Raw genomic sequence first — 23,336 nt, 5'->3', positions numbered from 1 at the left:
CCTGTTTCCGGTCATCAAATAGATCTATTGAGATTCGTAATTGAAGCATCAAATGTTATATTATTTTAATAATTTATTTAATGACTCACATACAAAGTTTATACTTCAAAGCATAACAATTGTACCTATCAAAGAAAGTAAAAAAATTATGGAAATAAGCTCAAATAAAAAAAAAACTTAATAAACTGAAATGAAAAAAAAAACTATTGATAAATGAATTTCAATTTATTGACCAGTACTTATAAAACCTTGTTTTATAATTTGATTTGGTTTTATTGTGCAAATAATGTTGTAATATGATGTATCTCGAATAGTAGTTATTCGTGAAACAAAAATACGTTTATAAACTATCAAAATAATTTTTATCACTAACGGTATACTAATTTATTTATAAATATTATAGCAAATATGATTAAAATATTTATAGCATCCACGTAAATAAGTAGTTACAATGCAGCTATAAAATGAGAGTTTGATAAAATAAAGATTAAAGATATAAAAACAATAATCTATCCCAATGAAAAAGCATAAAAAATTGGGTTGGTAAAAAATATTACTCTTAGACTTCTTAATATAAGACTCAATCTTAAAAAGACAAAGAGATTCATGTAGACAAATCCATTATATATAAAATAAGAGATAAATGAATCAAAATTTCATGACCTTATAATGTGGTGGTGATTAATTACAAGAGATGAAGTCAAGGAATATAGTTATAAATACAATTTGAAGGAAACATTTTTTTTTCTATTTTCAAATAAAATAAAAGAGTGGTTATCAACTTTTTCATCAATGCCAAACCTCACCTCATCTCCCTCTCTATCTCCACCACTCCTTTGTGGTTATAACTGCTAGTTAATCTAAAACATTGCTTTACTCTACCATCCACACTTAGTGTAAAATTTAAAATATGATTGAAGGAAATGTACAAAACAAGATAAGTAAAGTTGGTAAGATTTATTATAGTTTTTGTTTCCCATATAAATGAAATAAACTAATCTAAAAAAAGTGTAATGTCTACATTTGATATGAATAGTCAATATCATATGTATTTTATTTAAGACAAAGCTTCATATTTTTAAGCTAAAGAACATTGGAGAAACATCTAATTAGATACCAATATTTGAAAAGAAATGATGTTGAGGTAAAAAAAATTGAATTCAAAATATCTTTTTTAGGATGAAAATGACAATCTAATTTTGATTCAATTAAGTGAATCTATGTCATTAATGTATTGAGAATTAAGATTGCGTTGATTTATTTCAACTTTGATTTTTATCTTTTTGATTATTTCTTGCTTTGCTTTCAGAATTGAATGCTGAATTAGAAGTAGGATTGAAAGACTCATAAATCTCTCCTGCAGATGTCTTTACTTAAGATCGAGTCACTAATGTTATCAAATATGATCTTGCATGACTTTTTATTCCTTGCATGACTACTAGCGCAATAATAGTTGCAACCCAACTATCCAAGAGAGATGATAGTAGAATTAATTCCTTCACCTCATCATCAAATATGATCTACATTGACACAAACTTAGTTAAATTTATTAATATGATCATTTACAAAATTACCTTCTCCTATCTTGATGTTGATTAACTGACACATTAAATATATTTTATTGGCTATAGATAATAGATGGCTTCTTATACATATTTAATAATATCTTCATCAAATTTGTTGTAGTCTTATTGTTCACAAAGTATAACACAACATTATTGCTTCCTGTCAATTTAACCACAACAAATGTTTGTTGATCAAACAAATCTCAATATGTCTATTCTATGTTGTTTGACTTCTTCCATGTCAAAAATTGATACAAATTTTGATCTAGATATTCTTTTAGAATCTGAAGTATCTGTCATCAAAATTTTCACTCCTCACTTTTCTCTCTTTGATGTCATTGCTTCTACTGTTTCCTCTAAAGACAACTCTTATTACTTCTTTTAAACCGAGGTCCTGTGAAAAACTAAATATTTTTTTATGTAAAAGATCAAACAAAACTATTTCTGTAAAGATACTAAGATAAATTATCATACTATTTGTTAGGAGCAAATAAAAGGAAGAAAAAAAGGAAAAGAAAATAATACAAGAATTTAATGTGATTCAGTATACATTATATGTATTAACATATGCAATTACATAAAGAAAATACCTTTTATTTTATATATAAAAATATTACAAGATATTACTTGTATAGTAACTATAAGACATATGTCACTAATAAATAATGTGATATTTATGCAAACTAAATAATACTAATAAATAATAAGTAATATAAACTTAATAAGACTACATAATACAAATATTTTATTATGTTTTAGTCTTTTCCATTATAACTATTATAACATTGTTAATAGTAGATATTAAAATGTAACAAAGTACTCATATATGAATTGAAACATAAATTTTTAAATATAAAGATTAATTTGTAGATAAATGTTAATTATAGACACTAAATATATAATTTAATTTAATAAATTTAACTATAATATATTAATCATGATTGGTTGATTGTGTAATTATTAGTTACAATTTAAATTTTATTATGCAAAATAAATTTAAATTTTTTTATTAGGTTTATATATTTATATTTATAGTTTCTCTTATATTTAATTTTCAATAATTTAAATTTTTTTAAATTGGCACCAGTGGTCTAGTCGTAGAATAGTACCCTGCCACGGTACAGACCCGGGTTCGATTCCCGGCTGGTGCAATATTTTGATTTTGTGTAATTTTTAGTTACAATTCGCCTAATACAATTCTTCCATATAACAGGCTTTTTAAGTTTTAAGAACTAGAAAGGAGAAGGAAATTTGCTTGAATGACGCGTGTATGGTTTGACCAGTGCATTAACCATGCACTTGAGAAAGATACAGAGCAGATCAACCTTGGAACGCGTGGTGGACTAAACCTTGAAATGTTGCAGAAGTGCCTTCGTGAATTGGGCTTAGAAGTTAGAAGCAATGAAAAGTGTCAAGTAATAATGGTGTTTTAGGACCTAGAATTGTTCCAAAAAAGCCTCTGCCTCCAAGTGTAGCCGTAAAAAATATGCACGCATAGCATGCCCTTGTGGGTCTTTTACACTTTTTGTCTTTGTCAGTCTCAAGAGCCATCATTGGATAAAATTGCACCCAAGACCCACAAAATGTCATCCTCCTATCAACCTCCTTATTTAACCCTTTGGTGGCACTGCACTTGGTGGAAAACCTTCCACCTTTCTAAACTAATGAATTTTCACTAGTGGGATGCCCATTTTGACTCCCACGCATCATTCACACGTGTGATGACAAATCACGAAATGGGATCCCAAAATTGAGTTCTATGCTCTATAGTATCCAACCTGTGATGACGTATCACTGTTAAGGTGTTGCCTGGATATTACCATATGGATCTATAATTGATGTAAGGAGATCTCATGGCCACATATTTTTAATCCTTGAACCTTCATCTATCTAACTTCATGCGATTTGTATGGAGTTCCACTAACTAGTAACCGAAAAAATGGTGTGCAATTATACCCAAAATGCGCCGAATAAATCAGGTTACAATGTATTTAACACACAAAAAAAGCTTCACGTTTGTTCCCATTTTTAAATTTTCTTGGGTTAAAGAATGTAGCCAAATGTTTTTACTTATCATCCTTGATTGAATTTTATGCTATTTCTTTCCGAATGATGTCCCTTTTGTGGCTCTTATCCTTTACTGGTGTGGTAACAATCGTAGCGTCTACTAATATTTCTAAAAGCATAAATTTACTGCAACGTATCTTATTACGATTTAAAAAAAAAATAGTTCAAAGCTTAATTTACTGGACAGTTTTAATATATCAAATTATGCCCATCCCTTGATTTATTTATTTTTATCACGTCTTTTTTAATTCATATTTTAATATGGATTTTGTAATTGAGTTGGCAAAAAAGTAATTTAAAAATTTATTATTTCAACGTTTTAAAAATTATAATTGGTTTTTTTTTTCTTAGAAAGAATGGTAGCAATAAAGTGTTTAACAAACTCTATTTAACTCCCACTTTATTAATCTGCACTTGATCTTGGAGCTAAAGTGGAGAATCACCAACGCCCTAGTTTAAATTAAAAATCAGTTAATGTGTGACACAAGTTCCTCTGGTTCTAGTGTTTATGCCGTGAAAACTGTAGTCCATCAGTATTGATGAAAAGCGTGTTCGAGGAAAGATTGCCTCAATCGTCGAAGACTATGCTTCATTCATAAAACTATTCTATTGCTCACCATACACATATCTAGATGTAATTGTATTCCATTTCACAAAACCTGTTCGTATGAACCTTTTTTTTAATAAAACTTATTTAGGTTCAATATTGTAGGTATTTGAAGCTGTTCTTTTATTAAAGTTTTACTTTAATAATATACATAATAAAAGATGAATACATATTACATGAACTACAATTTTGATTGAAAAACAGTTTATGGTAAGATTAGACCTGGGTTTTTTTTTTGTCGTGTGATAATTTGCATTTTACTTGTTGAGAAGGATTTGACTAAAAACGCTAAAAACCAATTTAGATAATAACGATGTTGGCGCAATTTAGCTTTACTTGTAGAACACATTTGCTCACACGCACACAGTAAGTACCATTAGATTTCAAATGTTTTCATCTGGAACTTAACTAGGTTGTGCAGACAGACACTAATTTATGGTTCATAAACGGCAATAAGAAACAAATATTGTTGGAGATACGCAAGTTGGGAGTGGCACACATCATATTGCACTGTCACACAGGCGCGCACACAAGGCCAAAACGAAAACGAAAACGAAAACATGGAACTGTTACTGATGAAAGAAGTGCCTCCTTCACACGTGGGAAATTTCAGTGCCTGCGATTCAAAGATGGATAAAAATTTGTAGTGGACTCCAACATGGAAATGCCTCAGCCATCAAAGTCTCAAATATATCTCTCCACCCAAAGCTATATCAAAGTTTATTACTGTCAACTTAAGAGCCCTATTATGTGCGTCTAAATTGGTGATGACTTATTTGCATACAAACGGTGCACTTAAGTATTAGGCACTTCTCCTAAAAATCCCTAATTAAAACGGCACTTACAGCTTTTCTAGCGATAATTAATATTTAGTTAATTAAAACGAATTTGTTCATCCAAACGAATTACCTAAATGCCGACATATAACTAAAATAATATATTTCTCTCTTTTTTTTATTTATATTTTGTTTGTCAATGAAGATGCTCTTTTAATGCATCTACCTGGCTCCATCAGCTCTTATATATCTTGAAAAATTGCACTATCATAGCCGCATATTCTTTTGGGTTCTCCTAGCTCAGATCTCTATAATACATCTATAAACTGTTTGGTTTTAAATGTATTTTAAAACAAAATAAAATTGGGGGGCTTTTATTTAACTTGCTTTATCTAAAGCATAATCGAAAAAGGAATCAATGAAATTAATGAGTGACTGCACCCCTTCCCTAACCCCTTCATACAGGGGAGACTTGACATGATCAATCACTAATGCATGTGAGAATATCACAGCCACTGATCCAGATCAGATTTGTAGAAATGAAGGGTTATGAGAAGATATATTAAGTGACCATTAATGTTGACACGTGTGCACTGCCCCAAATTTCATGGTTCCATGGGGGGACATGTAGGCTGGGTTTCCCTGATTCTCACATGCAATGGATGTGGGTTTACATCAAAAGCCAAGTCTAAATTTAGTTGGTTGTTGTCTCTTATAATGAAGAAAATGCCAAGTCATATTATGCAGCCTACTTGGGACCATTGAACAAAGGCTTCCCCATTTTATGTACACCCAAGAAAGTGCCTAAAATTGAATTTGGTAAAGACATATGATAGGTCCTAAACTACTAATATTTCATCTCCACTAATTTATAGACTAATTAGGTTGAGATTGTGAAACACTGGCAGAGAAAGACTCAATGTTAGACGTCAGTGGTATTGTACCAATTACCAAGTAATTTTTATCTACCAAAATGACGACATAAACCATGAACTGTTATCTACAATTATTTTATAAATTATGCTATTTATATAATATGTTAGTTCAAATATAGTCACGACCGCATAAATAATTAAATTTGCACTTATTCTTCTATCAAGTTTTGAAGTTTAGGTACGGAAATAGAAATATTTTTACTTAAAACAAACGATGCATAAATTCCATTAATAAATGAATAACTTGAGATCTTATATCATAATCCACCGTTACATTAAAATGTTTTCCGCATGTGCTCTGTGCTTCCCCTGTGTTTTAAGTTCATAGAGCGCTTTCAAATAGTCTCATTGGTTTGCTTTCTCTTACTTCTTCCTCTGCCCTCTCTCTGTTTCCAAAGTCAGAAGCAGAAACGAAATTACACACGAACCAAACACCAAACACCACACACACACTTTTTCAATATATCGCTTTGTTTTCTCCTTTCTCTCAAACATGTCTTCTTCTTCTTCTATCTGGGTGTTATCTAACATAAAGCTTCGGTTCTTTACCCGGTTCAGACGGTTTCTCCGATCCAAAGCAACGACAAAGCGTTGTGACCCCTCTGATCGGTTTGACATGGCTAAAAGCAGAACTGAACACAACAACAAAGTTGAAATTATTGAAGTAGTTCAAGTTATGGAGAAACACAAGGAGGAGGAGGAGGAAGAGTCTTCAATCTTGTTGCAGAGGACAGTGAAGATGCTTCACTTTGGAAGTTGGGAAGAGAAGGAGGTTGCAGCGAAGGAGATTGAAAAGTTAGCTAAAGAGGGTGTGAAGGTTAGAAAGTTGATAACAGAACTTGGAGTGGTGCCGGTGTTGGTATCTATGGTGGCATCACCGGTGGCTAGTCGCCGGCGAGCAGGGTTAACGGCGTTGATCAACCTAGCTGATGGAACTTACTCGTAAGTTTTGCAACTCCTATGTTCTTTCTTCGTGTCTTTTTGAATTTTGTTATGAACGTTTGCCACATAAACTTCTCTGTTTTTTACTGTTTGATAGTCTTAAGTGTTTGGTTTTGAGTTTTAAGTCTCAAACCATGGTTTGGGCAAGAGCTACGTGAGACTAAGTTTTTCCCAAAACCATGATTTCAAGAAGATCAATAAGGAGCAGCAGCTCAACGATATAAAGTTGTGTCTTAAGGTGTCAAACTATGTTTGATTCAAATTTGAAACCCCGGGATTGATTTATTAAGTTCTTTGATTTTATTGGTTGAAATGTTGAGTTGATTCTCCATGAGATGAGTTTGAAGAGTCTAAATAGTTGGGTGTCGCTAACATATACTCATATACGCAGAATAGATGTCCATGCAATGGCACAGAAAGATAAAATGAAGAGTTTTAATATTTGAAATACCGTATTTAACATCGTATATCATGACTTTTATATCTCTTGTTTTTCATTATTTTTATATACACATTTAAAAAAACACCTAAAGATATCTCTTGTTAATGATCCATAAACATTTTCCTAAAATGAATGTTTAAAACTTTAAACCGTGCAAGTGTTGTTTTAGGATAACATATTTTGAGAGAAGAAATGATAGGGAAACTAAAATTGAAAATGTAAAATTGGTTAAGCTCCACTAACTAGAGCTGAAAGTGCATGAATTAGTACTAAACTCTTATTTATCATAGTCATACTTTTGTTGTCTTTTTATTTGCGGTAGTGTTTTTGATGAGGACAAATATATAATCATATTTTATAAAGAAACTGGTTAGCTAGTGGAGCCATCGTGAGGATTGAGTAATCGCTCATTTTGACTTTTGGGGAGCAAGGACAAGATCGGTGAATACAAAGTGGCGGTTGGCCTTGGCGGGTTTGGTTCATGACTCCACAGTAAGCACAATCAAATTGCTCTGTACATTTCACGGGGAAAAAAGAAATTAACACATCAAACAGAGGCAAAGACATCACGGGGGGTGTAGGCATTTAGAGTAGCATCTCCCCTACAGGCTGTAGAAGCATGAAAGTTATCAAACTAATTAAACTTGCATTAAAATCTGAGAATGAAATTTAGCCAATGTTTTCGGATCAAATTTGCCCAAATCCCACTGTAGCATCATGCCTTAATGTGCATGCTAGTATTAGTTGGAAGAAACATAATTAATATTAAATCACCAAAATGTGCGCTGAGTGTCAACTGAGTTGCTGGGTTATAGCATGAGCTACGAGGGGACAAAGTTCATCTTGAAGCGACATTTTTGTCTTAAAATTATAAAAAACTGATTTACAAAATATAGGGTAGTTGATCAGATTCCTTTATGATCTTTTAGACAATTTTATGTCTTTTGTTGACCTTCATTTTTCAACACGGGTATTAACTTCAGATTCTCGTTGACTTCACTCTTCTATAAATAATGTTTTTAATTTAGTTGGTTTGGCCTTCTTATAATTTATTACACAAATTGCATCATTCCCATCAAACGGAGAAAAAATGAATTGAAGATGGTAGGATGATGATAGTGGAGAGTTGGGTTTTGGACTAGTTAATGCTGACTTTGAGAAAATAATCAAATATTTGTTTCTGACCTAACTTTGACTGAGTTGAAACATGCTTTGATTCTTTACCTGACGTGTCTATTACGTGTTTTCTTCAGGAACAAGGCTTTGATAGTGGAGGCTGGAATATTATCCAAGCTGCCTAGGACAATCGACCTTGTAGATGAATCAACAAATGAATGTGCTGAGTTGCTTTTGTCATTGTCATCTTTAGCAAATACCCAATTTCCTCTTGCTTCATTAGACTTTATCCCAATACTTAGAAGTATTCTTGAGATAGGCTCAAGTTTTGACATAAAAAAATTGTGTTTGGGTGCCTTATACAACCTATCAACTGTGTTAGAGAATGCAAGCCCTTTGGTTTCTAGTGGTGTTGTCCCTATCCTCTTGGAATTGTCCTTGGTAAAAGATATTTCGGAGAAAGCACTTGCCACTCTAGGGAACTTGTTAGTGACTTTGATGGGAAAGAAAGCAATAGAGAACAGCTCAATGGTGCCAGAAAGCTTTATTGAGATCTTGTCATGGGAAGACAAACCCAAATGCCAAGAGTTGTCAGTTTATATTTTAATGATTCTAGCACATCAAAGTTCATTGCAAAGAGAGAAAATGGCACAAGGTGGGATTGTTCATGTACTTCTTGAAGTGGTTTTATTGGGGAGCCCTTTAGCTCAGAAGAGAGCACAGAAACTATTACAATGGTTTAAGGATGAAAGGCAAACAAAAATGGGGCCACATTCTGGTCCACAAACGCCAAGATTTGCAATGGGATCACCCATAAATCAAAGAGATGCAAAAGAAGGGAAGAAAATGATGAAGAGTTTGGTGAAACAAAGCTTGCATAGGAATATGGAAATAATAACACAGAGAGCAAATGCAGCTGGGGAATCTTCTAAACTGAAGTCATTGATTATCAGCACAAGTTCCAAGAGTTTGCCTTACTAAGGGCTTTTCTTTCTTTTTTCGTTTTGAATTGTAAGTTGATTCAGTTTTAGCTTTAACAATTTAGGCCTTCATGTTATGTGCTATTCTTTGGCACCACCCATTGACGGTATCCCTTTATCGAACAAAAAGGTGAAAAAATATAGAAACAGAACGTGAAAATGTCACCTTGACATTTCTTTCTACAACATTTGTATATGTTGACATGTGTAAATGAAAAGTTTCCAATGACAGAAAATTGTTGAATATTAGGAATTCAAACTAATATTATAAATTTCGTTTCAACACCGTGGCCATTCTGACCAATAAAACATCACAAGTGGTTCCAAACCCACTTCAATAAAGGCATGGAATAGTTGATTTGAAATTACCAAAAAAACAATACACATCAACTTATTTGTTTTGATAAATATACGATTAAGTTGTAATGCTTTTATTATAAGAGACAGTAAAATTTGTCACATTTTAATCGCATATGAGAAGGGGAAATGAGTAAAAATTAATATGCTTTTAAGTTATTTGAATTATAAGAAATAAGACAATAACGAAAAATTAAATTTTTTCTCTATTTATCTAAAGATTTTATTAATTTCAGTTCTTAAAACTGAAAATAAATAGCTAATAATAATAAAATTTTATTAAAAATAGAAATATTTATTATATTTTATAACTTTAATATAATAATTGTATATTTTTTTATAAATTTTTTTATTTATAAATACTTATATTTTATTCTTGAGTCTTTATTTAATTAGATAAAAATAAGAACAAATATAATTATATTATAATTTTTTTTAACTTGTGTAACATTATAAAGGATAAAAAAATTATTCATATTAATTTTTTATTAATGTTATTTAATACATTGATAATATTAAATATTATAATTTTTTTATTACAATTTATTTTATATGACTTTATCCTATGCGAATGTTGACAAGTTAAAAAAACTTTATATTAAATAGTATTTAAATTTTTATCATAAAATAAAATAAAATTAAAATTAATGCATTTTTGTCAATATAATTTCTTTTTCTCACTTTTTCTTTTGCAAATTAGGAAAAATAATTTAGATGTATCCTTACACAAATTTTCTTTTTTCACTAATCATCACTTTTTTAAAATAAAATATAATACGTCGAAATTAGAACCAAATTTTTTAAATCTGTTTAAAATATAACATATATTATATATATAGATAGATTCTGATAAAATTATTAAAAATGCCATAAAACCAGAAAAAGAAATGCAATTTGGAGGTGACACAACATAGTATAGTCCGTTCTGAACACAATCACAAACGTAAGGTGTACACAAACACGAGATTTGCGAACATGGTGGACACATTCTTGGGTCCCACGTTCTGGAATAACCTTCCTCCCACCTTCTCCAGCTCCACCAGGATCCTCGCTTCTCCACCTTCTTCTCCTCCAATGGCGACCACTCCCTCACAACACGGTCATCATCGTCGCTGTTACTCAAACCCTAACCCTACTCACCCACAGCCTGCATTGCTAGTCTTTTCCGGAGGAACTGCCTTCAACGGCGTCGTCGAAGAGCTAAAGAATTTCTCCACCCGCGTCTCTCATGTTCTCCCTGTTTCCGACGATGGTGGAAGTACAGCTGAGATTGTTCGTGTTCTCGGTATTGCGTAATGTTCATTATTGGTGTTTCTGCATTTGGGGGAATTCTTTTTTTTTGACTCGCCAAATCAAATTTTGAGGGTGAGGGAAGTTATGTTTTTCAGTGATTTGGTTGATTGGGTTGCGTATGTTTCAGGGGGTCCTGCGGTTGGAGACATACGTTCTAGGTGTCTGAGGTTGTCTGATCAAAGTACTGCTGAGGCTCTTGCGGTTCGAAATTTGCTTGGTCATCGTCTACCAATCGACCCACTGCAAGCTAAATCAGAATGGTACCATATACTTACTTGTGCTGCCGCGTGCTTAATGCTTTTTGCCCCCCCAATTATGGATGGCTTCGTTCCTTTTTCGTCTACTTGCTTTAAAGGGTTGCTGTCTTGGGATGGGCAGATTTAGTTAATAGTCTGCTAACTGCTAAGTTGGGTGATGATTTCTAATATATATATATATATATATTCATTTATATGAGTAATGAGTGAGTGTCCTATTAACATAAATCACACGATAAATAAGGGTATAAAAATATTACAACAATTAATTCTTACGAAAATGTAAATTATTTCTTGTAAAAAGGACTAGAGGGATATATACAAGGCCCTGTTATTTTAAATTAAAGAGATCAATTCTTAAACTTTCCAATGAAAATACAAATTCTAATAAACAAGTGGTTCATGTTAATTTAGGCACCCATCCCAATCACATTTCAATGGTTCAAAATCCATTCCATTAAAGTCAATTCTACTCAACTTTAAGCTGAACAGAGTCAACAGACACTATGTGTTTAGAATTCTGAAAAATAAGTTATTTTGAAAAGGTTCTTATGCATTATATTTTGTCTGCATCATTATTTTTAAGAAAGATTTAACTTCATCCCCGTGTGACTTATAAAGGTACACTATTGTGGAAGGCGATCACTTTTTATGGAAAGGTGTGTCAAAACCCTATAGAGAGACTATTCGAGCTTTTCTGGTTTATTTTCAAAATCAGGTGAATTGGACTAACAAACTGAGGCTAGTTATGATTGTTTCTTGTTTGCCTCTTGAATGATCTGTTTTCTTTTTTTTATTACAAATATTTCTTATGTACTTTTAGTTATAAATGCAGGTTTTTTCATTATTTATACTTCAATCATTCATTTTTGACATGTTGGTACTTGGTAATTGGTATTGCTTCTTAGAGTGTAGTATTTTACTGCATATCATGCCAGTGGTCCTTTTATTTTGGGTCAAATTACTCCCTTTCCCTTTGATGTTTAACGATATTGCACCCCAATACAGCTATCTGTTTGACCTTGTACCGACCTCTCTCAAATCTCAATTCATATAATAACATAAGAAATCAGTGATGATTTGTATTAATGAAAGGGGTTCATAGTGTTACATTATCATATCAATTGTGGCATATCATTGTAGAGTATAAAAAGGGAACAGTATGGGATATAATATTGCTAAACCTCAATGAAGTCTGTGTATGGTCAAAATAGGAATGGAAAGGTTTGCTTTTGGTAATGCTCTTAAGATATCTGGTCTTAATTATACATAAGCGTACATGCACACACGCACATACACTTGCGTAACATTTTTCTTTTCCTGTTTTTATCTGAAATATATTATTATGATTGTTACAATAATCATTATGATACTTACTTTTTATCAAGGTTTTTCAATCTTTTGGATTTTTTGATAATTTGACATTAAATTTGGACTTTCTTTTCGGTCTTTACACAGATTCTCTGCCGGGCTGAAGAATCATTTTGTTTCAGCAATGGCAGGTCCTTTATTTCTAATTCCGCAACATGCTTGCTGTGGTGTTTTTTTCCTGTAATTTTTTTCTCCCTATAAATAAGATATTTTTTTTTAATGATATAAATCATGCTATATTGACAAAAGTGGAATCCCATTGCATTGAAGAAGCAGATCAGGCTTGATGCCTAATGGCCATTAGTTGTTGTGTTGCTTCTTTCTCTTTCCATTAGTGGGGAATGGGGATGATTAAAAGCTCTAGATTTTGGAATAATTGCCAAGTGGGTTGATTTGTGAATTCCACATTCATATTTCTAATGACAAGAGTCATGAGACATTAGTGACTGGTTCAGAACAATGTTAGGTTTATTGTAAAGCAAATCTATTTGAGAAATTTCAAATGAAATATATATGCTTGTGTTTTTCTCTTGTGTTGTCTTGTATTTTTCCGTGGCCTGCTTCATGATTAATTTCATAATTCAATTTATGTCATGTCAATGGCTTACATAGGCGTCATGTCAATACCTTACATACACCTGTCATGTCAATAACAAGTATATGTAATGTATTTGACTTTTCTTTTCTAGGATTAAAACTTTCAGTGGGTAAAATGCCCAATGCATATTCTTATAGGCTACAATAGCAATCCACAATCTTACCTTGTGAAAAACCTTAGCTTCCTGCACTGAAACAACTTAACAAGACATCATGACTGATAGGGTTACTTATTTCTTGCTTCACCATATTGTCCTCTTTCTTTTGTTTTGTGACCCCTAGTTTGAAGGCTTGCATCCTTGCAGGCTTTGGAAGAGTATAATTCTCTTCTGTAAGTATGGCATTAAAACTCAATTGGCATTTTCTACCCTGGAAGAACATATGTATTCAAGATATATTTCTCCTGAGATTGATGAATAATTGCTTGTTGCTGCTGATGTTATATTTTTTGTTTTTCAAATTGTAATCTATTGTGTATGCAACTTCTGTTTTACTTTGGGATAAATGGGTATTTGCCAAGCTGGTTTTATGTCCAAATTAAACTGATAATAGTAAATCCTGCTAAATGACTATTTTGGTGCATGACACAAGCAATGTAACTGACTTTTATAAAGTTGCAGCATTGGGAACTTCTTTTTTGCAGGAGCACGCATATTTTTTCAGTCCTTGGATGCTGCAATATTTCTATTTTCGCGGGTTTCAGATATTCCTCCTGAAAGCCTGGTTCTACCTGTGATCTCAACCAATGACAGACTTACATTAGGGTGTGAATTATGGGTATGTTATATATCTATTTATCCATGTAATTATTGCTTCACAGAGTTTTAATGCTATTTTGATTTCTGAACTGAAATTTATTCGTTTCCTGTCAAAAGAACTTGATATATAGGAATTCACAAAGATGACTGACCTGTTATTTTAATAGTTGTTGCAATATCCTATATTGTTCTCTAACTCTCTAATATATAGGATGGAACTATTATCCGGGGACAAAATGAAATTTCTCATCCCACCAGTGGAACAATGGAACTTATTAAGAAGGTATTTCAGCGTATGTGTTGTGATATTATTCCTACCCCAATGTTGGTTTGCTTAAAATCCTACTAATATGGAAGAAATTTTCCTGCAATAAAGGCTCCTATATAGTTTTGAGATTCTTATTGAAAGAAATTGATCACTTCTTCATGGGGATTCAACAATCAACAGTAATAGTAATGTTATTTTTAGGTCAGTAATGATGTGGGGTGTGCGCAGATGTAGTGTTGATGTTGGATTGACATTTGGAAATTTTAATTGTTGGGTGTTTGTTGAGAGCACCAAGCATATTGAGATAGATTATTTCATTAGAGAGAAAAGATTTTATTTGGAGATATTATTACTTGATTTTTCAACTCTAATGTTCAATTGGTAGATATATTTACCAAATCTTAAGGGAGCCTTGTATAAGTTATATATGTAACAAACACTGCATTTAATTTTTATGCTCCAACTTGAGGCATAGTGTTGAGAATAATGTAATTAAAATAATTATGTAAATAAGAAAACTACATAGATAGCATAATTTTAGATAGCAAAATATCATGAGATATTATATAATATTATGTAAACATTGTGCATTATTATAAATAGATAGCTCTGCTGTGTATTCCAACACAAATTTATCCTATGTCTTCTCATTTCTTTTTTCTTTCTCAACATATAGAAATAGTTTTCTTATTCACACCCCTAATTAGTTATTTCATAATAGTGATTGATATGTTCATCTAGTGTAAGTAGTTCTGTCTGTAACTTGTTGATTCACTTGATTGAGATCTTTCACTGTGCTGCTGGTGCCTGACGTAAAAGTCTTGTATTTCTCTTCTTTTGAAATTTTATAATATCATGGGTAGGGAAGCTCTTCAGCTCCAGCACTTCCTTCAAAAATAAAACGGGTGTTCTACATGTCAAGTGAGGGAAAGAATTTGCTCCACGAGGTAAGTTCTGAGCCTTGTTGGGCCTACTAATTTCACAGTTTGTTTACATTAGTCAATTGTCATATATATCTCTTGCATCTAGCTATGCATTGTAATAGGAACAGATGACAGAGCAAAAAAATATAATCAAACGACAGTACTGTATAATATTGAATGCGTATGAATGAGCAAAAATGCTATACAATGTATTCATAGCTTTTCCAGAGTCAGTGACTCTTTCAGAGATTCTCTCTCCTCTAACTAACTCACCATCAATTTACCTCTCCCAATACAATCTCTTCCCATAACATGTCATAGCCTTCTAACTAACTAATCATTAGTTGAAGGGCCCACCTTCTTCCTCCTCGTGTAAACCTGCCACACCTTGGGCCTCACTAATTCTCCTTCTGCAGGCCTATCACTCTCTTTTATACTACTGCCCCTACTCAGTATCCTATCACATTGTTATCAATGATAGGCAAAAGATATGGGTTATATGGAAGATGCAAGTATGCAACCAAGGAATGCTTTAATTTAATTCTTTTTATTGTAAATGAAAAATTTGTAGAAAGAAAGAAGGGAAGTTATCCATTAACTGGCATGGAGTCATGGGTACGTATTCTGTCTTTCTGCACAGTATTTAACACAATATTAGAATAAAAAAATGCATTTATTCTTTAGTTGATGTTAGAAGAAAAAGAAGCCATATAAGACAAAGGATATGATATGCTCTGTTGAAAGAAAAGCAACAGGTAAACAAATATCAATAAACTAAAAGCCTTTATTTTAACTGAATGTCAATGAGAGAACCTGATGCAGAGGAGAGTCGTTCTAATGATACATATGCAGTCCAACTTCCCTTCTTTATTGGAATTATCATTTTTGTACTATAACAAGGCTCTATTTTTTAGTGTACTTGCTGTTCAAACTTGAACTAGGGGCAGGGGGAAATACCTGCTTGTTACTAAATGGGTGACCACCAGGCCAATAGCCTGATGGGTTATAACATGGAGAGCTAACTACATCTAATTCTGCTAAGGTAGGGTAGTAGGCAACTTGTATTTTGAATTTAAGGTGGGTGCTGTTTTATTTGTTTGCTTGCATTATGAAAATATCAATACACACTAGCTTTTTCATTTGCTTGTCTTACTGTTGGAAATCCAAAAATGAATTTGGCCATTTGGTTCCAAATTTACAAATAATTTTTAATTGGAAGTTCTTTTTCTCTTTTTTGAATAGGTATTTCCCTCAGTTAATTTGACTGTATTGGAGCAACTAAGGAATGTGGACTGCATTGTGTATGGCATAGGCTCTCTTTTTACTTCAATCTGCCCCTCATTGGTAAATATTCTTACCATTATTTTTGTTCATGTTTGTGATCACATTTGGTAGTATTGACCTTTGCTATTGACAACATTGATGATTATATATATTTGAAAACTACTGGTATTAAAACATTTGAGCAGTCGTGAATGCAGTGAGATTCTGTGTCTACAAAATTGAAAGCATGATTGTTCAACTCTTCCAGCATTTTATTGAGTCATTTTTTACTTGATTAATATGTAATTTGTTGGAACAATATCTAGATTTCATTCTTTATGACAAGGTGGCTCACCTTTTAGCTGTTTACTGACTTGCTAATTATTGTAGGTATTACTGGGAATTGGGGAGATTATTTCTTCAAGGTCCTGCCTCAAGGTATTTCCTTGTTATGTTACTTTTCACATTTTGTTTGGTTACTTGTAGAATGTGTGGTAGCCCTTCTACCCTATGATAATAGAGAAATTTATGCTTGACAAATTACTTGTTAGTTTACATGGAATCTTGGACCCTTCCTTGGAAGAAGTAAAGTTGCTAAGTGGTCTAACATTAGCTTGACTGCTGCACATTGAGGCAAAATAGGTCATAAGCTAATGTCTTTTAATACGTGCAGAGATCTCTGGTCCTGTCCATGTGGGCATTAGTCCAATGCTCTCACCAAGTTCCATGCCTTTATTTTTCCAGCTTGCTAAGCTCATGTTTCTAGATACAAAAGCTCCTATGCATGAGATTCAGACTGTTGTATCTGTTATTTTGATGTCATGTCATGTTGGATTAGATTTGGCAATCTTAGACATTCTACTTTTTCAGCTTGATTTCACTAATTTAATTGAAGAAAAAATGGTAGGTACTTATGTTAAATGGCACACGTGACCGGGAGACTGATGGGTTTTCAGCTTCTTGTTTTGTAACTGCCATTACAGATGCTCTAAATCGAAAATATGGACAACCTGGCAACCGCTTACAGAATCTTGTGAGAGTTTCTTCTTTTGAATCTACTTGGTGTCAAACAAAAAACATAATGGCCTAGTTTAGGCAAACTTCTAGAAAAGTATTTTAGATCAATATAAAAAATGAATAAAACATTTTTCATAAGTTAGAAACAACTTATCTCTTGAAATTTTAGAGAAGTTAAATGAGAGAACTTATCAAAATAGAGAAGCATAAATTGTTTTTTTCTCATATAAAGACTTATCTGAAAGTTTACCGAAATTGAGCCTATATTGATTCTAGTTCAAAATAAAGCATTTGATATGCACGACTTTCTAAAGAGAGCCAATATTATAGTTTGAATACCTTTTTATCTCGTTGAAAAGGGGAGTCAAAAAATGATTGATTGATCTATTTCAACAAATTTCACTTTCCTCCTCTCTTTCAAGCTGAATATATCCCATCAATGAGGAATTTACGCATTCTATAATTAATATATTCTTTATCTTTGATAACTCTATAAGTTACCCTTTTTCCGTATTGCCAAAGCTATTTGAAAATTGTATTTTTCTATTTTTTCAGACAAATTTTATTCACTTCCAAGAATCATTACTATCCTCAGAATTAATTGGTGTATAAAGTGAAGTGCAGTGCACTTCCTCTCCTTATTTTTATTTTAGTTTTCTAATTCTTATTGTTTTCTAATACGTGCACAAATTTTATTCTTCTTAATAGTGTCTGCCCTGACACATTAGGGTTTTCTAAATTTTTTCTTCCTTTTATACAGCATGAAGCATTCAGTGTACGTAAAAGGAAGAAATAAAAGTAATTTATGTACAGTTTGTATTTGGTGCAGCCAAGTGATTATATCAATACCCTTTTGGTGCCAAGAGATGGAGAAATTTCAGTTGATGTTGACTGTTTGGCCGCCCAAGGAATATTTGACGTGGTATGTCTCTTAAATCTGTCCATTGTGGAAATTATTAAGTGGATAGAATCTCTTCTGTCTCGCACAAAGATGTATTCTAAGATGGCAAGTTCATGATTATATCTGGCATTTGTCTAAGAATTAAATTTGATTTACTATCAATGTGAATCGTTTAAACTAAGATTCAATCATGTGTTACGACATCGTTGTAGGAGTTTGGCTGCTCTTGATGTTGTTATCATAATACCTGGTTAGATGTTTAATATAAAAAGTTTTTACATTGAGAGTGGATCAAAAACAGTTTAAATGTGTTATTCTGACAGACAGAGTCATGATAGTGACATTATACAATTGGCTTGCTCAAAGTTGGACTTTATGTGCTCATATATGAGAAAATTATGGCTGTCTTTGATACTGTTACGGATTAATGATTTAATTAACACGGTCATATTCATGATGGAGTTGTATATTCTAATTTTGGTACAAGATCCATTGTCATTTTATGATGCTATTTACTTACTTTGTGATCATCTTCCAATTATAATTTTTTCAGATGGTTGTTGACTCCGTACGAGATCCTAAAGTGGGTACAATATTTGACCCAAAGTCACTGATAAGATCTCTTGCTGACTTAATAGACAGATGCATGAAGTCGCAAGTCAATGATTTAATTGATACCAGACGATAATGACTAATGAGGAGCTAGTAAAATTATCATCATTTGACCGCCGAATCTTACTTTTGCAGGCTGTTATTGACTCTGTTCTTCTAAACACACAAGGTATATATGCGTGTGTATATAATTTTTCATTAACAATTTTTTCCACGCTTGTAGTCCAATTTTCATACGAATAATAAATTAGGAATACTAGATGATTGGCCTTATATGCGAATCATGTATGGGAACATCAAAATTTCCCCTTCCTGGTTTCTGTTAATTCTCTCCCATCAAAATACTGTACTAGTGATCGCACACAAAATGTTCTCTGAATGCCTTAAAATTTTTATGAAAAATACTTGAATTTGTTGTGATGGTAAACAAAGACATGTAAGAGTGCTATTATTATATTAAGAATATTAAGAACAAAACAATCTATTTTGTGTCGTGTAATACATTAATTTTGCTGTTCCATTTTAGAGCCTCGATTTGTTTACGGTTCTCTTTTCTTTCATTTCTTGTTGAGTATGTTTCTGCTAATTCTCCTTTACATAGACACCATTTCGGTGATGAGAAACTATATTGAAGTCTGGTTCATTGAGTTACGAACACGATTGTTCTTACACTAAAAAATGCATGTTTTTCTCTCTTAATAGACCATCCAGTAAATGGAAGAATGTTTTTCTTTCAGAATAATGTACCCCTAATTACGACATCTTAGGAACACACACAGTTGTTGAGATATGGATGTTACGAACCAGAATTTGTTTAGAACTTCATAACATGTAATTCGACCCCTGAATTTCAATTTTGGAAATTACGATATAAATCTATCATCCGTTGGGCTCCTATGGCTGATCCTCAAGTGTGGAGCACACGACTATTAAAACACAGGCACATGTTTAGTTTGAAGGGAAATAATATTTTCTTTTAATTTTATAAGTTTTTTCCCCCCTGTTGACGATGCAGGGTACTGTCGCAAAATTAAACTGAAAATGATCGTATTGTGAGTTTATAGTTGTATTTGGATGGAGGTTTTTTTAATTAAAAATAATATAAAACTAAGAAGATTAATCCTTGTTTTAGTAATTGAAATAATAAGTTTAGATATTTAGTCTTTTAAAATTTAAAATTATCGTCTTAACTCAAGATTTTTGTTTCTCGCTATCTAGTTGAAATATGTTATTGGCTACAATATAATTTACAACATATGGTTCTTCAGCTATAATTGAAAAGAGTTATCTTTGTATCTTAGTATTTTTTTGAGTAAAAGATTATGAGAAAGGTTTGAATAAATTAGACAATGGAAAAGTTTGAGCATAGAATTGAAGAAAGTTAAACTTTAATATTCAAAGTTAAAGAAGTGTGGGATAAAATTATACCATATATAATATTATTTTTGTCACATAATCAATTATATATATTATTTAATATAACATGTCAATATTTTATTATTATCTATTAACAATGTTTAGGTCCAATGACTTAAAATGCTTAGTAAAATAGAAGTTAAAAATGAACATAATATTTTTAAATTTCAAAAATTAAAATGTTTAACGCTTATTATCTTAAGAATCAAAATGAGATTTTGGTCAAAATAATAATGAATGATACTTAAGGTGAGAGTTAAGTATGAGTGAGTTATGAATTATTATAACAAAATATTAAGCATAATAGAAAGATTTTTAAACTTCTTTTAAAAATAAGTCATCTAAAATTCTTTTTATTTGATATAAACATTATTCAATTCAATTTTAGTAATATTTTAAAATTGCTTTATTTTACTATCCAAAACATAAATTATAACAATATAAAAATACCATATTCAAACACAAAGTACAAATATTGGTGGGTACACATTACAATCAATTTTACAAAATTGCTCATGGATGATGTGGTGTGACTAATTTTGTAAAAACTATAAAATATTTCTTATTATGTATGTTTAGTTTGCTAACTAGTGCATTTTATGCATATTTAGTTTTAAAAAAATTATATTTTTTTTAATAAAATGAACGTAAAATTATAATCGATAAATTAGAAAATAGAGAGAATAAAATTAGAAAAAAAGAAAAAATCTCAATTTTATTTCATACATTTCCAATATAAATGAGATGTTTTATTTATAGGTTTAAATCTATGATTTAAGAGTCTCATATTTTTAAGTGTGAATTAAATAAATAGTTACAATCTCTTAAGTTTCAACAAATATGAAAAAGTAAGAAGATGGACATCCTAATGTGCGATTTATGTTTCTATATTTTTGTTTCAATTATTTGCTCTCTTAAATGCATGATAAAGAGTCTTATTCCTGTGTACATTATTAATGTGTGATTTATGTTCTTAAGTCACATAGTTGACATTTTTTCTTTGAGTCACAAGCAATGGTGGAGAAAACTATTAAAATTTAAAGTATTAAAAAAAATTCTAATATGTTATTTAAAAGAATGTGACTTTTTCTTTAAGATATCTTTTTATCTCATTATTGAAAATTTAGATATGTACTATCAATAATTTGTTTAAGTGAATCCCTCGTTGGCTTAAGTTCTTAAGACAGTGGCTTGAAATTTTTATCCATATAAAAATGTCTTCTTCTTTACTAATTATTAGTAGCTTGTCATCTCCAACTTGTATGAGTCATGTATTAAATTCATGTGTGACAAAATTTACCTTACTTGAAAATGAGGTGGTAATAATTCTTATACGTTGCATAACATAAATTTTGTAATAATCCCATAAAAAAATTAAAGTTGTATGATTTGAGAAACTATAACAAGATATTATAAATTTATAATATAAACATTAATTTTTTTCATTTATTTGGTAATTTTGGTATTTCTATATTAGATATTCACTTAAACAACTTATTATTTTTCAGTCATTTTTTGTTTATATTTTGATACTTATATTGTCCAAATTCTTTTTTTTTTTTGAATTTGAAAATATTGAAACAATAAAAATAAAGTACTTCCTCCTCTTATTAAAAACTTTACAAATGAAAGCAAAGAAATCACAATATTATTTTATTTATTACTTTTGCTATTGACTTCAAAATTGTATTTGTTTTAAATTTTTATATTCCATAATTTTTAAAGTAAGTATACATTTTTAATTAAAAATAATATGTGAAGTATTTATAATATTTAAAAATTTCAGAGGTAACTTTACATAATCATTATCATCTTATAAAAAATGTAGCACATAACTATAGGTATATGCTTTTATTTATGTAATCAATGATATAATTCAATTTTCAACTTAGTTAAATTTTTATATATTTGCTTGCAATTTCAAATATTGTAGTAAAGCTTTTTAACTTCAATTTTACTAATTGTTCAACAATTTTATCAAATAAAATAAATATAATTGACTGAATAAAAACTTCAAAGCAAGAAAGGAAAGCTTCTAGATTAGTAATAAATTCTAAACTACTAAACAAAATATTAAAATGGATAAGATGTTCTTTACCAAATAAATAAGACTTAATTAAAAGATTAACTAATACTAATATATTTTTAAAGTTTGACATAAAATATATATATTATCAAACATCTGTTGCAGAAAAAGATAGATAAAAAATTGCATTTTGTAGTTTCATTTGAGCATTATGAATGAAATGTAAGGCCTCAAGGTCTTAAGAATGCGGCTAGTAAACTTTAAGAAATTATGAACAATATATTTTACCCATATATAGAATTTTCTATGTTATACCTAGGTGATGTACTAATCTTTTCGAAAAGAGTAAATCGACACATCTAATACCTCAAACAAAATGAGTTAGTAATATAAGCAAAAAAGATGAGTGTATATTTCAAACAAAAATATGATTTTTTGGTTATGATATTTATCAAGAAACTTTTATGCCAATAGAAAATTATTAGAATTTGTCAAAAAATTTTCTAACAAAGTTAAAGAGGAAAAACAATTAAAAAGAATTCTAGGATGTTTAAATTACATATCAATTTTTTTGGTCAAATATTAGGACAATAAGTGGGCCTCTATATTCTAGACTTAGAAAAGATCATCTAGTTTGGGATGAAGAAATGAGTGAAACCATAAAAAAGATTAAAGCCATAGTTAAAACTATTCCTTGTATAGGAATTCTAGATCTAAATGCATCCTTAGTAATAGAAATAAATGCATCAAAACTTGGTTGTGGTAGAATTCTCAAATAGGTACACCCTCAAACTATAATAGAAGACAAGCATGGATGTGCTTGAAGGGAAGCAAGAGTGTGCTTGAC

The 23,336-nt window shown here is 30.9% G+C and overlaps 2 protein-coding genes and 1 non-coding gene across 4 annotated transcripts; all 3 read left to right on the top strand.

Moving 5' to 3' along the window:
• Window positions 1–2,645: 2,645 nt before the first annotated feature.
• On the top strand, window positions 2,646–2,716 carry TRNAG-GCC. The gene has a single exon. It is a non-coding gene; the product is annotated as a tRNA-Gly (tRNA).
• Window positions 2,717–6,369: 3,653 nt separating this feature from the next.
• LOC113853198 (U-box domain-containing protein 7-like) lies at window positions 6,370–9,431 on the top strand. The gene is made up of 2 exons (XM_027483698.1): window positions 6,370–6,892; window positions 8,588–9,431. The coding sequence occupies exons 1-2, from the start codon at window positions 6,444–6,446 to the stop codon at window positions 9,429–9,431; spliced, it is 1,293 nt and encodes a 430-aa protein (XP_027339499.1). The 5' UTR covers window positions 6,370–6,443.
• Window positions 9,432–10,723: 1,292 nt separating this feature from the next.
• LOC113865897 (uncharacterized protein YNL011C) lies at window positions 10,724–19,472 on the top strand. Of its 2 annotated transcripts, none has more exons than XR_003505020.1 (12): window positions 10,724–11,072; window positions 11,208–11,340; window positions 11,959–12,055; window positions 12,796–12,839; window positions 13,926–14,082; window positions 14,275–14,346; window positions 15,195–15,278; window positions 16,497–16,598; window positions 16,908–16,955; window positions 17,425–17,550; window positions 18,348–18,456; window positions 18,989–19,044. XR_003505020.1 is itself a non-coding variant. In XM_027500702.1 (12 exons), exons 1-12 carry the CDS (start codon window positions 10,763–10,765, stop codon window positions 19,121–19,123), a joined length of 1,401 nt encoding a protein of 466 aa, XP_027356503.1. In that variant the 5' UTR covers window positions 10,724–10,762; the 3' UTR covers window positions 19,124–19,472. The 2 variants fall into 2 exon arrangements, 1 of the variants encoding a protein (XP_027356503.1); XM_027500702.1 differs by having other exon boundaries at window positions 18,364–18,456; window positions 18,989–19,472.
• The last annotated feature ends 3,864 nt before the right edge of the window (window positions 19,473–23,336 follow it).

The sequence above is a fragment of the Abrus precatorius genome, unplaced genomic scaffold, assembly GCF_003935025.1.
Source record: "Abrus precatorius isolate BTA unplaced genomic scaffold, Abrus_2018 Scaffold10, whole genome shotgun sequence".
In the NCBI taxonomy this organism is placed as follows: domain Eukaryota; kingdom Viridiplantae; phylum Streptophyta; class Magnoliopsida; order Fabales; family Fabaceae; genus Abrus; species Abrus precatorius.
This window is presented reverse-complemented; position numbering and strand designations above follow the sequence as displayed.